This window comes from Lynx canadensis, chromosome D4 (genome assembly GCF_007474595.2).
Source record: "Lynx canadensis isolate LIC74 chromosome D4, mLynCan4.pri.v2, whole genome shotgun sequence".
In the NCBI taxonomy this organism is placed as follows: Eukaryota; Metazoa; Chordata; class Mammalia; order Carnivora; family Felidae; genus Lynx; species Lynx canadensis.
This window is the reverse complement of record NC_044315.2, coordinates 93,555,105-93,576,443: the sequence shown is the minus strand read 5'-3', so window position 1 is coordinate 93,576,443 and position 21,339 is coordinate 93,555,105. Positions and strand designations below refer to the sequence as shown.

The window sequence follows — 21,339 nt, the reverse complement described above, 5'->3', positions numbered from 1 at the left end:
GCTTTTCTTTCTCTTTTAATCCAGTGGAAAAACACATCAAAATGCTATTATTTATGCCAGTAACAACCGAATTTGGTCCTTAGAACTTTTTGTTCGGGCCAGCACACTCACTTAGGTTTTATGAAATTCAATCTAAGTCCTCCTAGTTAAAATATGCCCTGGGTTGAAGGGCCACGCCCAGGCCGAGCTTCCTGATTGCTCTTAACTCATCTTTGTTTTTTCTGTCCTCTGCTTTGGAGCTTATTCCACCTCTAATTCCTGAAGGTCAAGTAGGGCACAGCCTAACCCTCGGGACAGGCGACAGTGGAGGCTGGGTTGCCCAGCTGGCCTGGGCTGGGCTGAGCCACCTGTCAGGGGATGACTCTGCTCTGTTTCCTGAGTGCAGGATGGCACCGAGGTGGCGGTCAAGGAGGTTCTGGCTGGAGACAGCGTCCACAGTCTCCTCAGCATCCTGGATGTCATCACTGTGAGTCTCCTGGGTCTACCCAGAAGTCACCTGGACAGCATGTCCCTCACTGCCGAGTCCAGTTCTCCCCAGTGGCGAGGGGCTGGCCTAGGACGGGAGGGACCCCTAGCAGGTCAAGTGTGTGTGGGAGAGCAGCTTTAACTGTGTGTTGAAGGAGAGCTGGGCATTTGCTCACGGGTTTTGGCTGTCTCTTAAATGATTATTGTTATATACACGTGGTCTGAGATGCAAAAGGCACAAATGTTGTGAGTGAAAACACTTCCTCTCACCCTTTAGGCCCCAAGGCCCCTTCCTAGGAGGGCCCTCCCATGGATCTTCTGTGGTAACGGGTGTCTCTCTGTTGTTCCCAATCTCCTGCTGTTGACTGGTTTTGTGTGCACACCACTCCATATGTTTGAGGATCAATTTGCAAGACAAATCCCTAGCAGAGACTTCCCAGGTGTGAGAGTGCACCCCCCACACGCCTGAGCCACGGTCCTGCGGGAGGACACCTGTGTCCTCACCCCACCAGCTAGGGAGCCATCTCATGGTTGATCTTTGCCAGTCCAGTCAATTAAAAGATAACATTTCATGTTATCTTGGGATTTTTAAACTTTTTATCATGGTACACTTGAAACATATTCAAAAGTAGACAGAATCGTAAAATTAATCATGTGTGCATCACCAGCTTCAAAAAGTCTCAGCTCAGCATGACTATTCCCATCTCATTAGCTAGAATTTAATGTTTAATTTTCTTTTTCTCACGAGTAAAGTCTTCATACAATGAAGCAAATCTTAGGTGTCTGCTACCTGAGCTTAGATAATGCACACACCTGTGTAGCTCAAAAGGTGGCATGTGATTGTCACCTTACCTTCGAAGTTATACTTTCTGCTTTCACTTTTAGCTATGCATTGAGGCAGCTTATACCTCAGTTTCCCCAGAAACTGCACAGAGGAGTCTCTAGAGCAGTTCAGCAGACCTTGGCAAGGATGCATCCGTGTGGGGCCAGGAACCTATGTACTTGTGTGACACTCACATGGTGGGCGGAGCCCTTGGTGGGTGTCCTCTGATCCAATTCTTGAGTTCTTGTGCACAAGGGGGTGATAAACTCCAGAGACTTTGAGGGTGCCCATTGTTTTCACCCATCCCTGTTAGGCTGGCACAGACATGTTTTGAGCTGTGGTGGGGCCTGGGGTGGAGGCATGGATAGGACTCCGGCATCTTGCTCTGGCCCCAGGACCTGGTGTGCCTTCACGAGATGCTTGGCCAGGGCTGAGAGGGACACTACCTCTGAGCAAGGCAGACCTGCCTTGGAAGGCCAGCTGGGGGCAGCCTCTGCCTGGAGCCTTGTGCTGGGAGAGGCTACCCAGACGTGCAGGACAGGCCCCATATGGCTGTGTAGGGCTCTGGCTGGTGTGTTGGAATCTGTAAGGTGCACAGTTTTCTTTCTGTAAAGGATGTGAAATGAGCAGAAATGATTCCAAGGAGAAGAGCTGAGTCCCAGAACTCACTTAGAGCATTTGAGAACCACATGCCCAGAGTTCCCGATGTACAGGGCTTGGTTAGGAGGTCGGGACTAGCCCGTTCCCCCATTGTGGGCAAACTTCCAGTTACACTCAGCTCCCTCCAGAGACTGCTGGGCCCACCCTGGTAACACAGACATTGCTAACATGTGAGGACTTAACAAGGGTTGAGGGGCTCCCCCTGAAACCAGGGACCCAGACCAGCCAAGTTCCTGACCATTCAACCCTGGCGGTGTAGATGTGGTGTACATGTGGGCCGCTGAGACTCATCCGTGGCAGGGCAGGGGGAAGGGAGGCATGCAAGTGGTGCAGCCACTGTGGAAACAGCATGGTAGTTTCTTGAAAGTTAAAGATGCATAGACCGCATGGCCCAGAAGTTCCACTCCTGGATATTTAGCAAGAGAAATGAAAACTGTTTGCACAAAATCCGGTGCGTGAACATTTATAACAGCTTATTTATAATTGCCCCAAACTGGAAACAGGCCCAGTGCCCTTCAGCTGCTGGGTGGTAAGGACACTGTGAAACATCCATAAAATAACCCCGTTCTCAGCCATGAAGAGTGCCACTGCTGGTGTGTGAACAGCATGGCGGGCCTCCAGCTGCCGTCTCTGTGAGAGGAGCCAGACCTGTGTGGTTCCATTTATGTGACCTTTTGACAAAGGCAAAGCCATCAGGACAGAGAAAATCCCAGGGGTTGCCAGGAAGCAACAGTGGAAGGATAGGCTGGTGCCAGCAGAGGGTGGCATCCTCGCCAGAAAAACGGGTTTCTCTGTAGTGCCAGCCGGCTCCTCTGAGGTGGTTGGTGCTTGGAGCCCGCTGGCCATCTGCTTCCCGTGCGGGGCAAGGCTCCTCAGGGCCCTCGTGGGTGTCCCGTGTGGGGCAAGGTGCTGGCATCTCGCCCCTTCTGGAGACAGGGTGCTGGGAGCGGCCTGACCTCGCTGTCCTTGCAGGGCCACACTGCTCCATACAAAACCGTGTCCGCCCGCGCGGCCGTCCCTTCCACCGTCCTCCGGCTCCCAGCAGTGGCTTTTCAAGGAGTTTTTGAGAAGTATCCTGAAACCCTGGTGAGGGTAGTGCAGGTGGGTCGCTTTTGCAGTCCCCCTTTCTGGCCTGGGAGCCACTGCACACACATGAAGGCGCATCCCGAGTGGGTGTAGAAAGGATTAAGGTGGCTTTTTGGAAGTTTTGTAATACATATTTTACAATAAAAGTTAACATTCATGACCTCACAGAGGTCCTCAGAACTCCTACCAGCCCCCAAGAGGGTACTTTTTTTATTATTAAACTTGTTTTGAAGTAATCTTAAAGATTTACCAAAAACTTGCACACATAATGCAGAGAGTCCTTACGTCCCTAGTGTCAATATCTTAGGTGGCCGTTGGGGGTTGTCAGAACCTCAGGTTCATGCCTGGGAGGGTGGTGAGGGGCGCGGGGGTCTGAGGAGGCGCCGGGCTTGGCACTGCTGGCTGTCCCCTCACAGATCATCATGGTGCGGCTGCAGAGGGTCACCTTTCTGGCTCTGCACAACTACCTGGGCCTGACCACAGAGCTCTTCAACCCTGTAAGTGCAGCCTCGCCTCCCCCCCGCCCCCCACCCCATCCTTGTGACCAGGACCCTGGGCTTTGAAAGGTTTACTCCTCTGCCTTAAAGCAGATGCTGGTAGATGAGTCGGGGGCTTGAGTGTCCCGAGAGTTCCTGCCGAGAACCCTGCCTACCCATGGGGTTTGGGGGATGGGACTCCTGCTCTGATACCCCTCCTAGAACAGCCTGCAGTTTGGCCTGAATGTGGCCCCTTTGGTCACCTTGCTCTGTGACCTCATTTCCCCTTTCCTGTTGCTCACTTGGCGCACACAGCTGCGCTGCCTGCCCACCCGGCGGAGGCGGCCACCTCCTGCACCCTGGGGTCCCTCCCGCCATGGGGTTGAGCTGATGGCTGTGAGAAGGGTCAGCTCACTCCACCCGGAGCTGCTGTGAGCAGTAGATGAGACCCTCCGAGGCCCTGGTTGGAGGGGGCTGGATGCTGACCTCTAATTATTGGGGTCAGTGTTACACTTGGGTGTTGTCTCTAGTTTTGATGGGCATTAGGTTTTATCATCTTCTTTTACTGGTATTTTAGGACATATCCTTTTGGTTTTTTTTTTAACTTAAGATTTTAAAAAAATGTGTATTAGAGAGTGTGCACGCACACACGCGAGTGGGAGGGGGGTGGGGGTGGACAGAGGATCTGAAGCAGGCTCTGCATTGAGAGCAGAGAACCCAATGTGGGGGCTCAAACTCATGAACCTTGAAATCATGACCACCCAGGTGCCCCAACCTTTTGTTTTCTACAATACTGTCCGTCTTTTTTTAAAACAAATTTTTAATGTTAATTTTTTGAGAGAGAGTGTAAGCAGGGGAGGGGCAGAGAGAGAGGGAGACACAGAGTCCAAAGCAGGCTCTAGGCTCTGAGCTGTCGGCACAGGGCCCGATGCGGGGCTCGAACTCACGAACTGTGAGATCATGACCTGAGCCGAGATCAAGAGTCGGATGTTTGACTGAGCCATCCAGGTGCCCCAATATTACTTTCCATCTTAATGAAGGGCATTAAGGTTTCTGACAGTGTGGACCACCATTTAAACTTGACGGAGTTGCCAGGATAAAGCAGGCTGGGCCTTTGTTGCCGTAAGCACACAGCTAGTCTCTCCACTGGTCACCACTCTTCTCATCCCCCTAAGTGTGGCTGCGGAGAGTACTAGCCCAGGGTACCGCTGGAACACCTGCTTCTTTCTCACGCCCTAGGAGAGCCAGGCCATCCCCCTGGTGTCTGTGGCCAGCGTGGCTGCTGGCAAGGCCAAGAGGCAGGTGTGCTGTGGCTCTGAGGATCGTCTTGAGAGGCCCCTCCGGCCCCAGGAGTCCTGCGATCCAGGTACTGGCCCTGGCCTGGCCTCCAGCCTGTGTCGGGCCTCCTTTCCTCCCCTCACCCCTGTCTCTGTGGGAGGACTTGGCTGTCCAGGAGACAGCCGTTCGGGGAGCAGATTCCAAACTTCATGTCGCTCTAGCCCTTGAGAGGGGCCTACATCTGGGGCAAGAGACTGTCCATTGAAGCATCTTGGCTGGGGGTCACCTCCAGGGTGACAGTATAACGTGCAGCCATGCTAACAGATGTAGGACAGGTCACCAGCTCGTGTGTAAACAAATGGCTAACAGACTAGTAAAATCAAGCTGTGCTGCGCGGGGTCCTTCCTGGAAGGTGGCTTTGTATAAACTCACCTGAGGGTCCGGTGGAGCACCGAAGCGTGCCAGGCTCATGCCAGTGCGCTGGACTAAAACGGTCCCTGGGAAGGGCCAGGCACGTGTAGGTGGTGAGGGTGTGGTCAGAGGCCCTTGAGACGTGATTTGTGCACTGCTGTGGGAACAGAGGCCTTGCTTCCCACCCGTCTCCTCCCGGCAGATCGAGGGGGCAGCCGTGCAGCAGCCCCTGGGCCTCTGCTGAAGAGGAGCCAGTCCTTCCCGCTGCCTTCTGTTCACGAAGAGATCCTGGATGAGCTCGGCAAGGCCCAGGCAGGTGACCAGGCCCCTTTTGCTCCACCAGGTAAGGCATTGGGTACCCTGACCTTGGAGCGTTGATGGGTGGGCAAGCCCTCAGGCCCAGAGAACCCTGTGCACGCACTCAGCCTTGATTTGATGCGCTGGTGATTGTCTTGGTGCCCCAGGCATCCTGTGGGCTCCTCTCCACACTGCGCCACTTCTGTGCTCCCCGTGTTCTCACCCCCGAGGCTGTGCCCGGCCGCTGCAGGAGCATCTGCTCCAGCACCATCCTTTGTTCCCTGTGCACACCATCAGGCTGCGTCCCCTGCTGAAATAGACTTCCTAGGCCCTCTGGCCCCTCAGCTGCCACTGGGTCTGCTTCCACGCACGCAGAGCTCTCCAGGAGCTGTCCCTGCCAGCTCGTCCCCAGTCTGTCTCTGCTGTGCTTTCCCAGCAGCTCTCTGCCCCTCTCTGGGGCACCTTCCCCACAGGGACTTGGCCTCTGTGTGGATAGGCTCCCAGCGCATCCTGGCGGTTGGGCCAGGGATTCTCTCATCCCGTCCGGCAGCCTTCACAGACTAGCTCATTCCTTACCACCTTCTAATTTTGCTCTTATGTTCATTAGAAAGTTTGTTTCGTTTTTATGTGCATTTTGTGAGTTGCCGGCAGGTTTCATCATCTGGTGTATTTGAGAGCTATCTGGGTACCCCTTTAAGAATTGTCTGTTTATATTCTCTGCTCGTTTTCTGCAGGGTTTCCTGAGTCTGCCTTGTTGATTTGCATTAATTCTGTATATGCTCTGGATTGAGACCTTCCACCATTTGTAATTGTTCAGATGTCTTTTGTCCGTGTCCGTCTGTTACAACGCCCAGCCTTGTGGACCATTGTGGAGCAGGAATCCTTGATGTTCATTTATTGAAAAGCAGCCGTTGCACACCTTGTGATTTGTGTTTGGGGCCTTCCTTATTCTTTGCTCATTCACTGGGTTGTAAGTGCATTTGTCTAGATCCTTTTCTGCTAGCTCTGTGGTTTTCCCTTCCCTGAGGTCTCATTCATTTGCACTTCCTACTTGTATGTGTTTGAAGTAAGAAATTAGGTCTTTTCTTACTTTGTATACTGATAATTTACACAGCGCCGTTAAGATCTTTCATTTATCTGTTGCTTTTTTTTTCCTTTGGTGCCATGTTCATTTGGTATCAAGTTTCTGACTCTACGTGGAATTTTTTGTTTGTTTAGTAATAGATTTTTGGAGCTATGATTCACATACCATTAAGTCCACCCTTTTTAAAAAAAATGTTTATTATTATTTTTTTTTGAGACAGAGTGGGGAGGGTTTGGAGTGGGGGAAGAATCCCAAGCAGGCTCCATGCTCAGCACAAAGCCCAATGAGGAGCTCGAACTCACAACCAACTTCCAGATCATGACCTAAGCCAATATCAAGGGTCAGATGCTTAACTGACTAAGCCATCCAGGTGCCCTGAGTTCACCCTTTTATTTATGTATTTATTTACTTAGGGGCCCCTGGGTAGCTCAGTTGGTTGGGCATCTGACTTCGGCTCAGGTCATGATCTCGTGGTTCACAAGTTTGAGCCCCATATCGGGCCCTGTGCTGACAGCTCAGAGCCTGGAGCCTGCTTCTTGGATTCTGTGTCTCCCTTTCTCTCTGCCCTTCCCCTGTTTATTCTCTGTCTCCCTCCCTCCCTCAATGTCTCTCTCTCTCTCTCTCTCTCTCTCAAAAATAAATAAAACATTAAAAAATTTTTATTTATTTACTTAATTTCTTTATTTTTTAAAGCTTATTTATTTGAGGGAGAGAGAGAGAGAGAGAGCACAAGCAGGGAAGGGGCAGAGAGAGGGAGAGAGAATCCCAAGCAGACTCTGCACTGTCAGCGTGGAGTCCAATGCAGGGCTCAAACTCATGAACTGTGAGATCATGACCTGAGCTGAAGTCAAGAGCCGGACGATTAACCAGCTGGCACCCCCCAGTTCACCCTTTTAAAGTGTACAATTTATTAGTATATTCACAAAATTTTACATCCATCACTACCGTCTGTTCCCAGAACGTTTTGTCAGACGGTGGAAACGCCGTTTCCTCATCAGCCGTCACCCCCTGCACCAGCCCCGGGCAACCACTGATCTGCTTTCTGTCTCTTGGGTTTGCCTGTTCTGGATATTTCATTACTAGGATCTACTTTTTAGGTTCTCTTGTGTTTTTAGGTATTCCTTTGTGTTCTCTTTGCCTGTTTCTTCGTGGATACCAAGGTGTTCTCAATTTGCATTAACTGCTTATGGTTGTATAATAGGAATACAGAAGGTGTAAATCATAAATGGACAGCTTATGATTTTTCACAAACTGAACTCACTCGTGAGGCCGGCACCCAGGTGCAAAAAGCAGGTGCCACGGTTACCAGTGGTGAAGTTAGGCTGTGCCCTTCTGAGTCCCAGCAGTCAGGCTGCTTCTCAGCTTTCGTCTGACATCCATGCGTGTTGTGTGGAGCAAGACGCACCTGTTCTCGCTGATGGATAGAGATTCATTGTGTGAATACACTGCATGTGTGTCTGTTGAACACACACGTATGTGTTCCTGTTGAAACCACTGGCTCATAAAGTGCACACGATTGACTCGGAGGCGCTGCCCACGCTTTTCTGAGTGTCGGTCCCAGTTCGTGCTTCCACTGCCCTCCCAAGGCTGTGCTGTCCAGTGTGGAGCCTCCGTCCCCTCAGGTGCTCTTGGCCTTGGGTGTCTGTGCTGCCGACAGGTCGCACCATCTTCCGGGAAACCTCCTGCTCTTGCGCCGTCCTGTCTTCTTCACCTGACCCCCTGGGCCACGGTGGGTCTCTCTGTGGCTGCACCTCCAGCCTCCTGATGACTCTTGAGCCCCAGCACTTTCCGTTTCCATGGGGAGTGGGCTGCCATTGTCTTTTGTCCATTTTCCTCTTAGGGTGTCATTCGTCTCATTGCTGATTAATAGGACTTCTTTAGATAGTCTCTGTTAGATATAGGTATTGAAAATATTTTGTGCTCTTTTCACCCTCTTAATGGTGTCTTTTAATGAATAGAAGTTTTTAAATTTCATAGAGTCCAATTTATCAATTTTTTTCTTTTGTGATTATTATTTGTGTCCTACTTAGGAAATCTGCCTGTAAGATTTAACATTTTACCATTCATATTTATCCTTCTAGGATCGGTTCTTTTGTCTAAAGTGAGCGGGGGTCATGATACACTTTTTTTTCCAGCTATTCAGCTGACCTGCTGTATTTTTTAAAAATGTGTTTAGCAAATTTTTTCAAAAGAAGCTTAAGTGCTAGATAACTGAAAGTAATAGCAGTCCACAAATAATAAAGTTTGACTCTGAATTACCTAGTTCCATTAACATGTCTGGTTAACACCCATGCAGGTCCCAATACCTTTCCTCTGGTCCAGAAAAATAATGCCCTCTTAGAGGACATGTGTCTGCAAAGATCAGAGACACTGATCAGAATCTTAAGTTTTGTCAACTGTCTTGTATATAGTATATAATACGTGATGTGTATAAACTAGGAGAATAGCATCCTACAGAAATGTGTAACCTTTGATATATGCATGTGTCCATTACGGGGAGTATGGTTGGGTTTTATTTGTAAAATAGATATTGGTATCACAATACCTTGACTTAATAATAAAACAATAATATGTTAATATATAAAATGTTAATATGTTGTTAAATAATAACATAACAGTATTACAGTAAGTACTATAAATACACAGTATCTCAGACTGAGCAAAAATAGTTATGATTAAAAGTTGGTTGTGGGGGTACCTGGCTGGCTCAGTCAGTGGAGTGTGTGACTCTTAATCTCGGGGTCATAAGTTTGAGCCCACGTTGGGTATACAGATGACTTAAAAATAAAATCTTAAAAATAAAAAAATTTTTTCTTCTAATGTTTAGTTTTGAGAGAGAGCACAAGTGGGGTAGGGGCACGGAGACAGTCACAGAATCCAAAGCAGGCTGTGAGCTGTCAGCACAGAGCCTGATGCAGGGCTGGAACTCATGAGCTGTGAGATCATGACCTGAGCTGAAATCGGGCACTTAACCTACTGAGCCACCTAGGCGCCCCCCCCCCCGACCAAATTTTTTTAATTTAAAAAACAAAATAAAAGTTGGTTGTGGGTCACAGGAGAGCGTGAAAGCACAGTGACTTTGTGCTCCAGTGGTTTTATCTACCGGGGTCTGTATTCCTCAGGCTTCAAGGAGAGCTCAGCCGGCCTTCGGTGAGTGCATATGGACCCACGTGCCCAGGCTGGTCCTTAGTGTCCTCAGTCTTCCCTCCATTTGTAGGGGGCACAGCAGGTGCAACCTCAGACCTGAGGATGGCATGTGACCGTGCCAGGGTCCTTCTCCATGCAGAAGAACACCTTGGGAGCTCTGTGGCCAGCAAGGTGGGTGGGGACCCTCTTTCCCCTCTCTGGCTTTGGCGCTCCTTGGCTGTAGTGTGTCCTGCGGGGACCCTTCCCCTGCCACACCCCTCTGATCATGCTGCCTCTGTTCTTCTCAAGTCCAAGAAGAACGTGATTGTTGCAGACACTCCCTCTGCGGTCTTCCACTACTCAGAGACTAACTTAGATGAGACTGTCTCCAGCAGGAAGACAGATGCTATCTTCAGAGCCGCCAAGAAGGACCTGCTCACCCTGATGAAGCTGGACGTAAGTGGCCACCCTCCTGCCCTGTCTCTGGCTTGGGTGAGCATGGAGACATGTGCAGTCTCTGGTGGGACAGGTGGGTGATGACTCCTGCACATTGTCCTAAAGACCCACGCCTTTGGGGCAGTGCGTCCCAGGATGGAGTTATTGTGCTGGTGGCTTCGCAGACCCTCTCCCTGGCACTTTCTCAGTACATCCTTGCCCTCCTCCGCGGGCTGTGAGTCCTGTGTGCTCTGCAAACTTTGGATGCCATTTAAGGGTTAAAGAGTTGTGAATACCTTGTATACAGAAGAGAGTGGGTGCCCATGGAGCCACCACATAAGGGACCAAACTACTGGTCCCGAAACCAGCTGTGTGCCCTCAGTGGCTGCAACCCCCGGCTCCCCGGGAAGACCACTGCCTTGCGCCTGTGTGTGGACTTGATGTGCGCGACTCCTCCTGTGTGTCCTCTGGGCCTACTGACACTTGCTCAGCTTTGTGCCTGTGACCTGCCCACACGGTTGTCAGTCCTGGAGGCCCCATCACTGCTGTCTCTGGCTCGGGCCAGCATGGGAATGTGCTGTGCATATCTATCTCTCATATCACAGCACATCCGTGCTGTGGAGGGACACACACTCATGTGTCTGTGTCCCAGGGGGTATATATCACCACTTGCCCAGATCAGTGGCAAGGGCTCCTGTGACCCTGCATGCATGACAGCAGTCGGGATTTTCAGACTTTTCCATTTCAGACAAATAAGGCACAATGAACATGGCTTTTAATTTTTCTTATTTTATTGTTTTTTAAGATTTTATTTTTGGGGGCACCCGGGAGGTTTGGTCGGTTAAGCATCCAGCTTTTGATCTCAGCTCAGATCTTGATCTTAGGGTCGTGAGTTCAAGCCCCATGTTGGGCTCCACACTGGGCATGGAACCTACTTAAAAAAAAAAATGCTTATTCTGTATCTGTTGATATGACCATGTGGTTTTTTTTTTTGTTGTTGTTGTTGTTTTTGGTCTGTGGACAGGATGAATTACATTGAACTGATTTTTTATTTTTTTTTTTAAAAACCTGTTTTTTAATGTTTATGTTATTTTTGAAGGAGAGAGAGAGAGACAGGGTGTGAGTGGGGGAGACACACACACACACACACACACACACACACACACACAGAATCCGAAGCAGGCTCCAGGCTCTGAGCTGTCAGCACAGAGCCCAACATGGGGCTCGAACTCACAAACCGCGAGATCATGACCTGAGCCACAGTCGGATGCTCAACCGACTGAGCCACGCAGGCGCCCCCCATTAATTGATTTTTCAAGTGTTGGACCAGCCTTGCATACCTGGGACAGATCCCACTTGTTTGTTGCGTATAATTCTTATGTTGTTGGATTTGATTTGCTAATGCTTTGTTGAGAAATTTTGCATCTGTATTCATGAGAGATACAGGTCTATAGTTTTATTGTATTGTCTTTGTCTGGTTTTGGTGTTTGGGAAATGCTGGCCTCATAGAATAAGCTAAGAATTCCCTCTGCTTCAATTTTCTGAAAGAGATTGTAGAGAATTAGTGTAATTTCTTCCTTAAATATCTGGCAGAATCTACCAGTGAACCCATCTGGGCCTGGTGCATTCTGTTTTGGAAAGTTATTAATTGCTGACTCAATTTCTTAATAGATATAGGCTTATTCAGGTAGTCTCTTGTGTGAATTTTGGTGGATTGTGTCTTTCAAGGAATAGGCTCATTTCATCTAGGTTATTAAATTGTTGAACATAGATTGTTCATAGTATTCCTATATTATCCTTTTACTTTGCTGGTTATCTGTAGTGATGTCCCTTCTTTCATTTCTGATAGTAATAATTTGTGTTCTCTTTCTTTTTTTTCTTAGTCGGCTATAGGCTTATCAATTTTGTTGATTTTTTCAAAGAATTGGCTTTTGATTTTGTTGATTCTCCCTATTGATTTCCTGTTCTCAATTTTATTGATTTCTGCTCTAATTTTTTATTTAAAAAAAATTTTTTAACATTTATTTATTTTTGAGAGACAGAGAGAGGCAGAGTATGAGCAGGGGAAGGGCAGAGAGAGAGGGAGACACAGAATTTGAAGCAGGCTCCAGGCTCCGAGCTGTCAGCACAGAGCCCAACGCGGGGCTCAGACCCACACACCGCGAGGTCATGGTCTAGCCGAAGTCAGACGCTTAACTGAGCCACCCAGGCGCCCCTGCTCTAATTTTTATTATTTCTTTTCTTCTGCCTACTTCTAATTTACCTTTTTCCCCTTATTTTATTTTATTTTATTATTATATTTTTAATGTGTATTTATTTTTGAGAGAGAGACAGAGTGTGAGCAGGGGAGGGGCAGAGAGAGACAGAGACACACAGAATCTAAAGCAGGCTCCAGGCTCCAAGCTGTCAGCACAGAGTCCAGTGCAGAACTCAAACTCATGGATCACAAGATCATGACCTGAGCGGAAGTTGCCACCCAGGAGCCCCTCCCCTAATTTTATAAAGTGGAAGCTTAGATTATTGATATTGGATCTTTTCTGATTTATGCAATCAGTGCTATAAGTTTCTGTCTAAATGCTGCTTTTGCTGGATCCCACAAATTTTGAGTTGTGTTTTCATTTTCATTTAGTTAAAAATTTGTTTAAAATTTCTCTTGAGGGCGCCTGCATGCCTCAGCTGGTTGAGCATCCAACTTCAGCTCAGGTCATGATCTCACGGTTCATGAGTTCAAGTCCCACATTGGGCTCTGTGCTGACAGCTTGGAGCCTGGAGCCTGCTTTGGATTCTGTGTCTCCCTCGCTCTCTGCCCCTCTTCTGCTTTCTCTCTGTCTCTTTCAAAAATAAATAAACATTAAAAACAATTTTTTAAATAAAATTTCTCTTGAGATTTCTTATTTAACCCATGTGTTGTTTAGAAATGTGTTGTTTAGGGGCATTTGGGTAGCTCAGGTCATGATTTCATGGTCGGGCTCCATGCTGACCGTGGAGCCTGCTTAAGGCTCTCTTCTGTCCCTCTCCCTCAGCCCCTCCCCTGCTCTTGCCCGTGAGCACACACTCTCTCTCAAAAAAAAAGAGGTGTGTTGTGTAATTTCCAAGTATTTTTGGCTCTTCCAGTTATCTTTCTGTTACGATTTCTCACTTTATTGTGCTCTGAGAGCAGACTTTGTATCATTTGTATTTCCTTAAATTTATGAAGATGTGGTTTATCCCCAAGGTATAGGCTATCTTTGTGAATGTTCCATGTGGGAAGACTGTATTCTGCTTTTTTGTATGAAGTAATACAGATGATAAATTATGCCCAGTTGTTGGACGATTCTGTTGAGCTCAGCCGCGTCTTTACGGATTTTCTGCTAGCTGGGTCTGCATTTCTGACAGAGAGGGCTGAGTCTCCATCTATAATAGTGGATTTGTCTGTTTCTCCTGCGGTTCTGTTTGTGTCTCATGCACTTTAACGTTCTGTTGTTAGGTGCGCACCTCATGTATAGGGTTGATACACCTTCAAGAATTGACCCCTTTAGGGGCGCCTGGGTGGCGCAGTCGGTTAAGCGTCCGACTTCAGCCAGGTCACGATCTCGCGGTCCGTGAGTTCGAGCCCCGCGTCGGGCTCTGGGCTGATGGCTCAGAGCCTGGAGCCTGCTTCCGATTCTGTGTCTCCCTCTCTCTCTGCCCCTCCCCCGTTCATGCTCTGTCTCTCTCTGTCCCAAAAAATAAATAAATGTTGAAAAAAAAATTTAAAAAAAAAAAAAGAATTGACCCCTTTAGAGGCACCAGGGTGGCTCAGTTGGTTAAAGCAGATTGATTTTGCCTCAGGTCATGATCTCACAGTTTCGTGATTTCAAGCCCCACATTGGGCTCTGTGCTGACAGTGCAGAGTCTGCATGGGGTTCTCTCTCTCCCTCTCTCTCTCTGCCTCTCCCCATCTCTTGCTGTCTCTGTTTCTCTCAAAATAAATAAATAAACTTAAAAAAAATTGACCGCTTTATCATTGAGAAATGTCCGTCATTATCCCTGGTAATCTTCCTTCTGAGAAGTCTGCTTCATCCTCTGAAATCAATATAGCTGATTCTGCTTTGTTTTGTTTTCTCTATTCATCTACTTTTAATCCATGTGTGTCTTTACATTTAAAGTGGTTTTTTTTTTTAAGTTTATTTATTTTTGACACAGAGAGAGAGCGAGCATGAGCTAAGGAGGGGCAGAGAGAGAGAGAGAGAGAGACAGAATCTGAAGCAGGCTCCAGGCTCTGAGCTGTCAGCACAGAGCCCGATGTGGGTCTCAAACTCACGAACCGTGAGACCATGACCTGGGCCGAAGTCAAAGGCTTAACCAACTGAGCCACCCAGGTGCCCCTAAAGTGGATTTCTTGTAAACAACATATAGTTGGGTCTTGTTTTTGTAGTTAGTCTGACAGCCTTTGTCTTTTTTTTTTCTGCCTTACCCCTAGTTTATTTTTTAAAATTAATTAGTTAATTTTTAATTTACATCAAAGTTAGCTTATAGTGCAATAATGATTTCGGGAGTAGATACCAATGATTCATCCCCTACGTATAACTCCCAGTGCTCATGCCAACAGGTGTTTTCCTTAATGCCCCTTACCCATTTAGCCCATCTGCCCATCTGCCCACCCACAACCCCTCCCACAACCCTCAGTTTGTTCTCTGTATTTAAGAGTATCTTATGTTTTGTCCCCCCCCTCCTTATTTTTATTTTTGCTTCCTTTCCTTTATGTTCATCTGTTTTGTATCTCAAATTCCTCATCTGAGTGAAGTCATATGATATTTGTCTTTTCTGACTGGCTCATTTCACTTAGCATAATACTCTCTAGTTCCATCCACGTAGCTGCAAATGGCAAGCTTTCGTTCTTTTTGATTGCCGAGTAATACTCCATCGTGTATATATACCACATCTTTATCCATTCATCTGTCAATGGACATTTGGGCTCTTTCCATACTTTGGCTATTGTCGATAGCACTTCTATAAACATAGGGGTGCATGTGCCCCTTCGAAACAGTACACCTGTATCCCTTGGATAAATACCTAGCAGGGCAATTTCTGGGTCATAGGATAGTTCTATTTTTAGTTTTTTTTTTTTTTAATTTTTTTTTTAATGTTTTGTTTATTTTTTGAGACAGAGAGAGATAGAGCATGAACCAGGAAGGGGCAGAGAGAGAGGGAGACACAGAATCCGAAGCAGGCTCCAGGCTCTGAGCTGTCAGCACAGAGCCCAATGCGGGGCTCGAACTCACAAACCGCGAGATCATGACCTGAGCCAAAGTCGGACACTTAACCAACTGAGCCATCCAGGCGCCCCTATTTTTAGTTTTTTGAGGAACCTCCAGACTGTTTTCCAGAGTGGCTGCACCAGCTTGCGTTGCCACCAACAGTGCAAAAGAGAGCCTCTTTCTCTGCATCCTCGCCAACATCTGTTGTTGCCTGAGTTGTTAATGTGAGCCATTCTGACAGGTGTGAGGTGGTATCTCCTTGTGGTTTTGATGTGTATTTCCCTGATGATGAGTGATGTCGAGCATTTTTTCATGTGTCGGTTGACCATCTGGATGTCTTCTTTGGAGAAGTAACTATTCATGTCTTTTGCCCATTTTTTCACTGGATTATTTGTTTTTTGGGTGTTGAGGTTGATAAGTTCTTTACAGATTTTGGATACTAACCCTTTATCTGATATATCATTTACAAATATCTTCTCCCATTCCGTCGGTTGCCTTTTAGTTTTGCTGATTGTTTCCTTCGCTGTGCAAAAGCATTTTATTTTGATGAGGTCTCAATAGTTCCTTTCTGCTTTTGTTTCCCTTGTCTCCGGAGATGTGTCGAGTAAGAAGTTGCCGCGGCCGAGGTCAAAGAGGTTTTTGCCTGCCTTCTCCTCTAGATTTTGATGGCTTCCTGTCTTAATTTTAGGTCTTTCATCCATTTTGAGTTTATTTTTGTGTATGGTGTAAGAAAGTGGTCCAGGTTCATTTTTCTGCATGTTGCTGTCCAGTTTTCCCAGCACCACTTGCTGAGGAGATTGTCTTTATTCCATTGGATGTTCTTTCCTGCTTTGTCAAAGATTAGTCAGCCATACGTTTGTGGGTCCGTTTATGGGTTCTGCATTCTGTTCCAGTGTCTGAGTGTCTGTTTTCGTGCCAACAACCTTTGTCTTTTAATTGGTGCATTCAGACCGTTAATGTGTAAATGATTACTGATAGAGTTGGGTTATTACCTACCACATTGTTTACTGTTTCCTATTTGTTGCCCTCATTTTTCTTGTTTTTTGCTTTTTGTGATTATTATGCGTTTTGTATCATCTGTTTTTCCTCCTTTTTTGGCTTATCTGTTTTATATTTCTTTTTTACTTTTTTAGTGGTTGCCCTAAACTTGCAGTATATATTTGCATTTAACCCTAGTCTACTTTCAAATTACCCTGACATCATAAGAAATATATATATTGGTCTCTGGCCCTGGCTTCTGACAGCTTCTGAGTTCTCCTGTTAAACACGATACTGCCTTGTAGAGTGTGAGAGCTTAGAACCAGGTAACCCTAACTGGCCACCACTTGGAGCATCATGGCATGCATAACCAGGTACGTTGTTGCTATTGCTGTTACCATTTTGAAGAGATTTACCTGTTAGATCAATTAAGAATAAGAACTATGAGGGGCGCCTGGGTGGCTCAGTCGGTTAAGCGTCCGACTTCAACTCAGGTCACGATCTCGCGGTCCGTGAGTTCGAGCCCCGCGTCGGGCTCTGGGCTGATGGCTCAGAGCCTGGAGCCTGCTTCCGATTCTGTGTCTCCCTCTCTCTCTGCCCCTCCCCCATTCATGCTCTGTCTCTCTCTGTCTCAAAAATAAATAAACGTTAAAAAAAAAAAAAAAAAAGAATAAGAACTATGAGGCTCAGTCCGTGGAGCATGCACCTCTTAATCTCAGGGTCGTGAGTTCGAGCCCCGTGCTAGGTATAGAGATTACCTAAAAATAAAATCTTGGGGCCCCTGGGTGGCTCAGTCGGTTAAGCGTCCGACTTCGGCTCAGGTCATGATCTTGTGGCTCGTGAGTTCGAGCTCTGCATCTGGCTGTGCGCTGACAGCTCAGAGCCTGGAGCTTGCTTTGGATTCTGTCTCCCTGTCTCTCTGCCCCTCCCCTGCTCATGCTCTGTCTCTCTCTGTCTCAAAAGTAAATAAACATTAAATAATTTTTTTTAATCTTAAAAAAAAGAATAAGAACAATAAAAGTTTTTATTTTCCCTTCACTTACGTGTCTTCTCCAGTGCTCTTTTCATCATGTCGATCCGAGGTTCTGACCTGTATCGTTTTCCTTCTCTCTGAAGAACTTCTTTCAACATGTCTCCAGGCAGGTCTGCTGGCAACAGAGTCCCCCTTGTGCGCGTCAGGCAGCATCTTCATCACCCCCTCATGTTTGAAGGACAATTCCAGTGGGTGCAGAATTCCAGGTTTTCTCTGTTTTTTTCTCTCAACACTTTCAATATTTGACTTACTTTTGTCTTGCTCATGTTCATTTCCGAGAAGTTAGATGTAATCCTTTGTTCCTCCGTAGCTCAGGTGTTTCTTCTCTCCAGCTTCTTTTTTTTTTTTTTCCTCCAAGTTTGTTTATTTATTTATTTTGAGAGAGAGACAGGGTGAGCGAACTGGAGACAGAGAGAGAGGGAGAGAGAGAGAATCCCAATCCCTGACACGGGGCTCAAACCCACAAACTGTGAGATCGTGACCTGACCTGAAACCAAGAGTTGGACACTAAACTGACTGAGACCCCCAGGCACCTCTTCCCTCCGACTGCTTTCAGGACCCTCGTTTGTCTTGGACCTTCTGCGCTTTGAAATGATCTGTATGCCTGGGTGTGGTGTTCTCTGACTTCCTGGTCTGTGGTTTGGTGTCTGACATTCGTTTGGGGGAATTCTCAGTCATTACTGTTTCAGTTATTTCTTTTGTGTCTTTCTCTCTTCCTCCTCCTCCTCCTAGCCTTCCCTTCACATGTGTGTCACACCTTTGTCGTTGTCTCACAGCCCTTGGGGATCCTGTTCTGTGTTTACAGTTTTGCTTGTTTGCTTGAGTTTCACTTTTGGAGTTTCTGTTGCTGTGTCCTTAAGTGTCAAGATTCTTTGCTCAGTGAGTCCAGTCTGCTAATGAGCCCATCAGAGGGCTCCTTTCTGCCATACTGTCTTTATCTCCAGCTTTTCTCTTTGCTTCTCGAGATTTCTCCCTCTGTGCTTACACTGCCCATGTGTTCTCGCGTGCCGCCTACTTGATCCACAGAGCCCTTAGCGTATATTCAGCGCAGTTGTTTAAAATTCTACTCTGATAATTCCAACACCTCTCCAGGTCTGAGTCTGGTTCTGATGCTGCTCTGTCTCTTCAGACTCTGTTTTTGCCTTTGCGTGTGCCTCGTGGTTTTTTCTTGATGGCTGGATGTGATGTCCCGCGTCAGAGGAGCTGCAGTTTCCCTCTGCTCCCCTGGCAGATCCAGGAGGTGCAGCTGGGCTGGTTTTCTCCCTTCTCAGCCCCATAGCTGCTGCCACTGCAGCCCAGCCTGGCGGGGTGTGGGACCTGGGCTCTAAGCTGTGGCTTCCTGCCTGGCTTCAGGGGGCACAGCAACCCCCCCACCCCCCGCCCCAGGCCTGCTTTCTAGGCTTCTGAGAAAGCACAGGGGGTCAAGGCCTGCCACAGTGCACCTGCACCTTCTCTGCGCAGGCTCCAGGGAGCCTCTGGCTGGAAGAGGGGAAGGGGGTGTCTTCCTCACTTGGGAAGTCAGCACAGGGCCTGGCAAGGCCACCCTGACTCCGCACCCCAGCATCTCATTCATGCCAGAGAGCAGCTGTGCTGCCACCTGACCTTACAGTAACCCTGTGCACCTTTGAAAAGATTGATGGTTTTCAGTTGCTGCTTTTAATAACTTTTATTATATTAAAGGTATAATTAATGATAAAAGAGAAGGAACTCTTGTCAGTAGTTCTTGAGTGATATAGGGAGGGGTGGGGAGGGGAAGGGAGGGGAGGGCCATGGGTCCCGTGTGGTCTGTGTTCAGTGGGGCCTGTGCCTCTGCGTTGGAGTCTCCCAGTGCATCTCAGGGTCACCCCCAACCCTTTAGGGAACACAAGATGGCTGACGTGGGCTGGGGCTGGGCACTCCCCTTCCTCTGGCCAGCTAAGCCCTGATGAAGCCCCAGCAGGTCAGGCTGTGCTGAAGCAGTTTCCCCTGCGGGCAGGCCTGTGAAGAGCACATAAGCCTCTGGAGTATTTTACAATATCCTGTCCCTCCCGCTACTGGAGGCCTAAAGGCATTTAGGGCACTCTTCTCGGGTATTTCCTATGAGAGCCCAGCTGGGCTCCTGGAGGTCAAGTTCACAAGGCAAGGGGGCTCCATGTCTGATGTCTGAAGTCCTGTGCCGATGGTACCAGTGTGATGCGGGTGGCTGTGCAGGGTCCGCCTTGGCAGCCGTCCTCAGACAGTGTCCGTGCTCTCTTGTGTTGGTACTTGCATTCCTATTTTCAGGACACCTCGCTCTTGGATGGCCGGGTGACGCTTCTCCATGTTCCGGGAGGCACGGTGGTGTCGAGGCAGGGAGACCAGGTGAGCAAAAGGCCATGGTCGGAGGGAGTGGCCACCAGGGCTGCCCAGTGCTGTAGCCAGTGCTGGACAGGATGCAGGGTCTGTTGTCACTGTTCCTGAGGGCGCTCTTCCCCTGGGGCTTGTGGAGGTGTCTGCAGCCATGTTGTGAATCACTGAGCCCGCCCTGTTTGTGGGGGTGGGTGCGTGTGCACACTCACAGACGCACACGTGCTTGCGTATGTGTGAGGGTCATTACTGAGCTCCTAGGTGCAGAGGACATGCTTTTGTTTTCTCAATTCCTAAGTCCAAATACAGATGAAAAATACATTTTTCTAAATAAATGAGCCTAATTTCTGATTCTGAAAGCCTTGTTGTGCTGGGCAGGCAGGGATCATCTCCATGGCATCTGCCCTCCTGGGAGCTCGTCTCTCTTGCTGCTGGGTGGTCTGGGTGTCCCTCTTTGTAGGAGTTGGGTCTTCTGTGGCCCCTGCACCAGCATGCCGGAAGGTGTTTTGTTTAGTGTGCTCTTAGAGCAGCTTTGGTGAAACAGGTGTTTTTTGCTGGGAGAGCAGACCGAGCATGGGCCCTCCACCCTTGTGCCCGTGTATCTGCTGGAGCGTCACTACACGGGCCCAGGTGACCACAGCCGGCTGAAGACCCAGGGGCAGGACTTGGGGGACAGAGCTCCTAGGCAGCACGAGCCTGTGCCCAGGAACAGTGACATGAGACAGCACAGGCAGAGGAGAAGCGTGCAGTTCCTGGGCCGCCCCCTGGCCCCGCCGCGCAGAGCCCCCATGGTGCTGCTGCGCTGACTGCCTGGACCCAGGGGTCTCCAGCCCATACCCCTTGTTTGGTTAGGACGTGAACATCCTCTTTGTGGTCTCGGGGCTGCTGCATGTGTACCAGCGGAAGATTGACAGCGAGGAGGACACCTGCCTATTCGTGGTGCGCCCGGGGGAGATGGTGGGCCAGCTGGCAGTGCTCACGGGAGAGCCCCTCATCTTCACCATCAAGGCCAACAGGGACTGCAGCTTTCTCTCCATCTCCAAGGCCCACTTCTACGAGTGAGTCCCCGCTGGGCCTCGACCTGCCACGTGAGGCCAGGCCGGCCTGGGTGGCTCCTGTGCGGGTGGCTGTTGTGGGGCCCACGTCAGGCACCTCTCGGGGCCCTGCCTCTAGCCCTAATCACACCCAAGGAGACAGGAGTCCCAGGGAGAAAGGTGAGGTCAGTGGGGTGAAGTAGCAGGAAGGGCTTGTTACCCTGTGGGGTGGCCACCATGCTCCCTGCCTCTGGAGGCCCAGAGAGCTTCGGGTCCTCTTCAGGAAGACAGTCCAGATCATCCATAAGCCTGGACCTAGACCCTTGTCCACCCCGTCCAGCCCCTCCAGGCCCAGAGGTGTCCTCAGCCTGTTGAGGGAGCCTGATCGTCACCCCTGTGTGTGTGTGTGTGTGTTGTGGGCTCACGGTGTGTGTCGTAGGCAGCTCCCGCCCTGCACACATCGTCTGACTCATGTCCTGAGAGAGCTCATCTAACCCTGGGCCTTTATGTACTAAATTCACGGCTCCCACCAAACTCCCCTCCTGGCCCCTGTGTCGGCCTGATGTGCTGACCACCCCCTGCAGTGCCTCAGGGGCTTCCTCAATCATT

At 48.8% G+C, this 21,339-nt stretch overlaps 1 protein-coding gene across 3 annotated transcripts in view; it reads left to right on the top strand.

Moving 5' to 3' along the window:
* PNPLA7 (patatin like phospholipase domain containing 7) overlaps nt 1-21,339 on the top strand; it is a 66,165-nt gene that overhangs the window by 7,576 nt on the left and 37,250 nt on the right. For all 3 annotated transcript variants that reach the window (XM_032595694.1, XM_030293371.1, XM_032595695.1), the window contains 9 exons: nt 386-466; nt 2,921-3,049; nt 3,451-3,531; nt 4,750-4,876; nt 5,402-5,542; nt 9,798-9,898; nt 10,016-10,162; nt 19,634-19,711; nt 20,549-20,754. In XM_032595694.1, the coding sequence (XP_032451585.1) occupies nt 386-466; nt 2,921-3,049; nt 3,451-3,531; nt 4,750-4,876; nt 5,402-5,542; nt 9,798-9,898; nt 10,016-10,162; nt 19,634-19,711; nt 20,549-20,754 (1,091 nt within the window). The remainder of the gene's footprint in view (nt 1-385; nt 467-2,920; nt 3,050-3,450; nt 3,532-4,749; nt 4,877-5,401; nt 5,543-9,797; nt 9,899-10,015; nt 10,163-19,633; nt 19,712-20,548; nt 20,755-21,339) is intronic.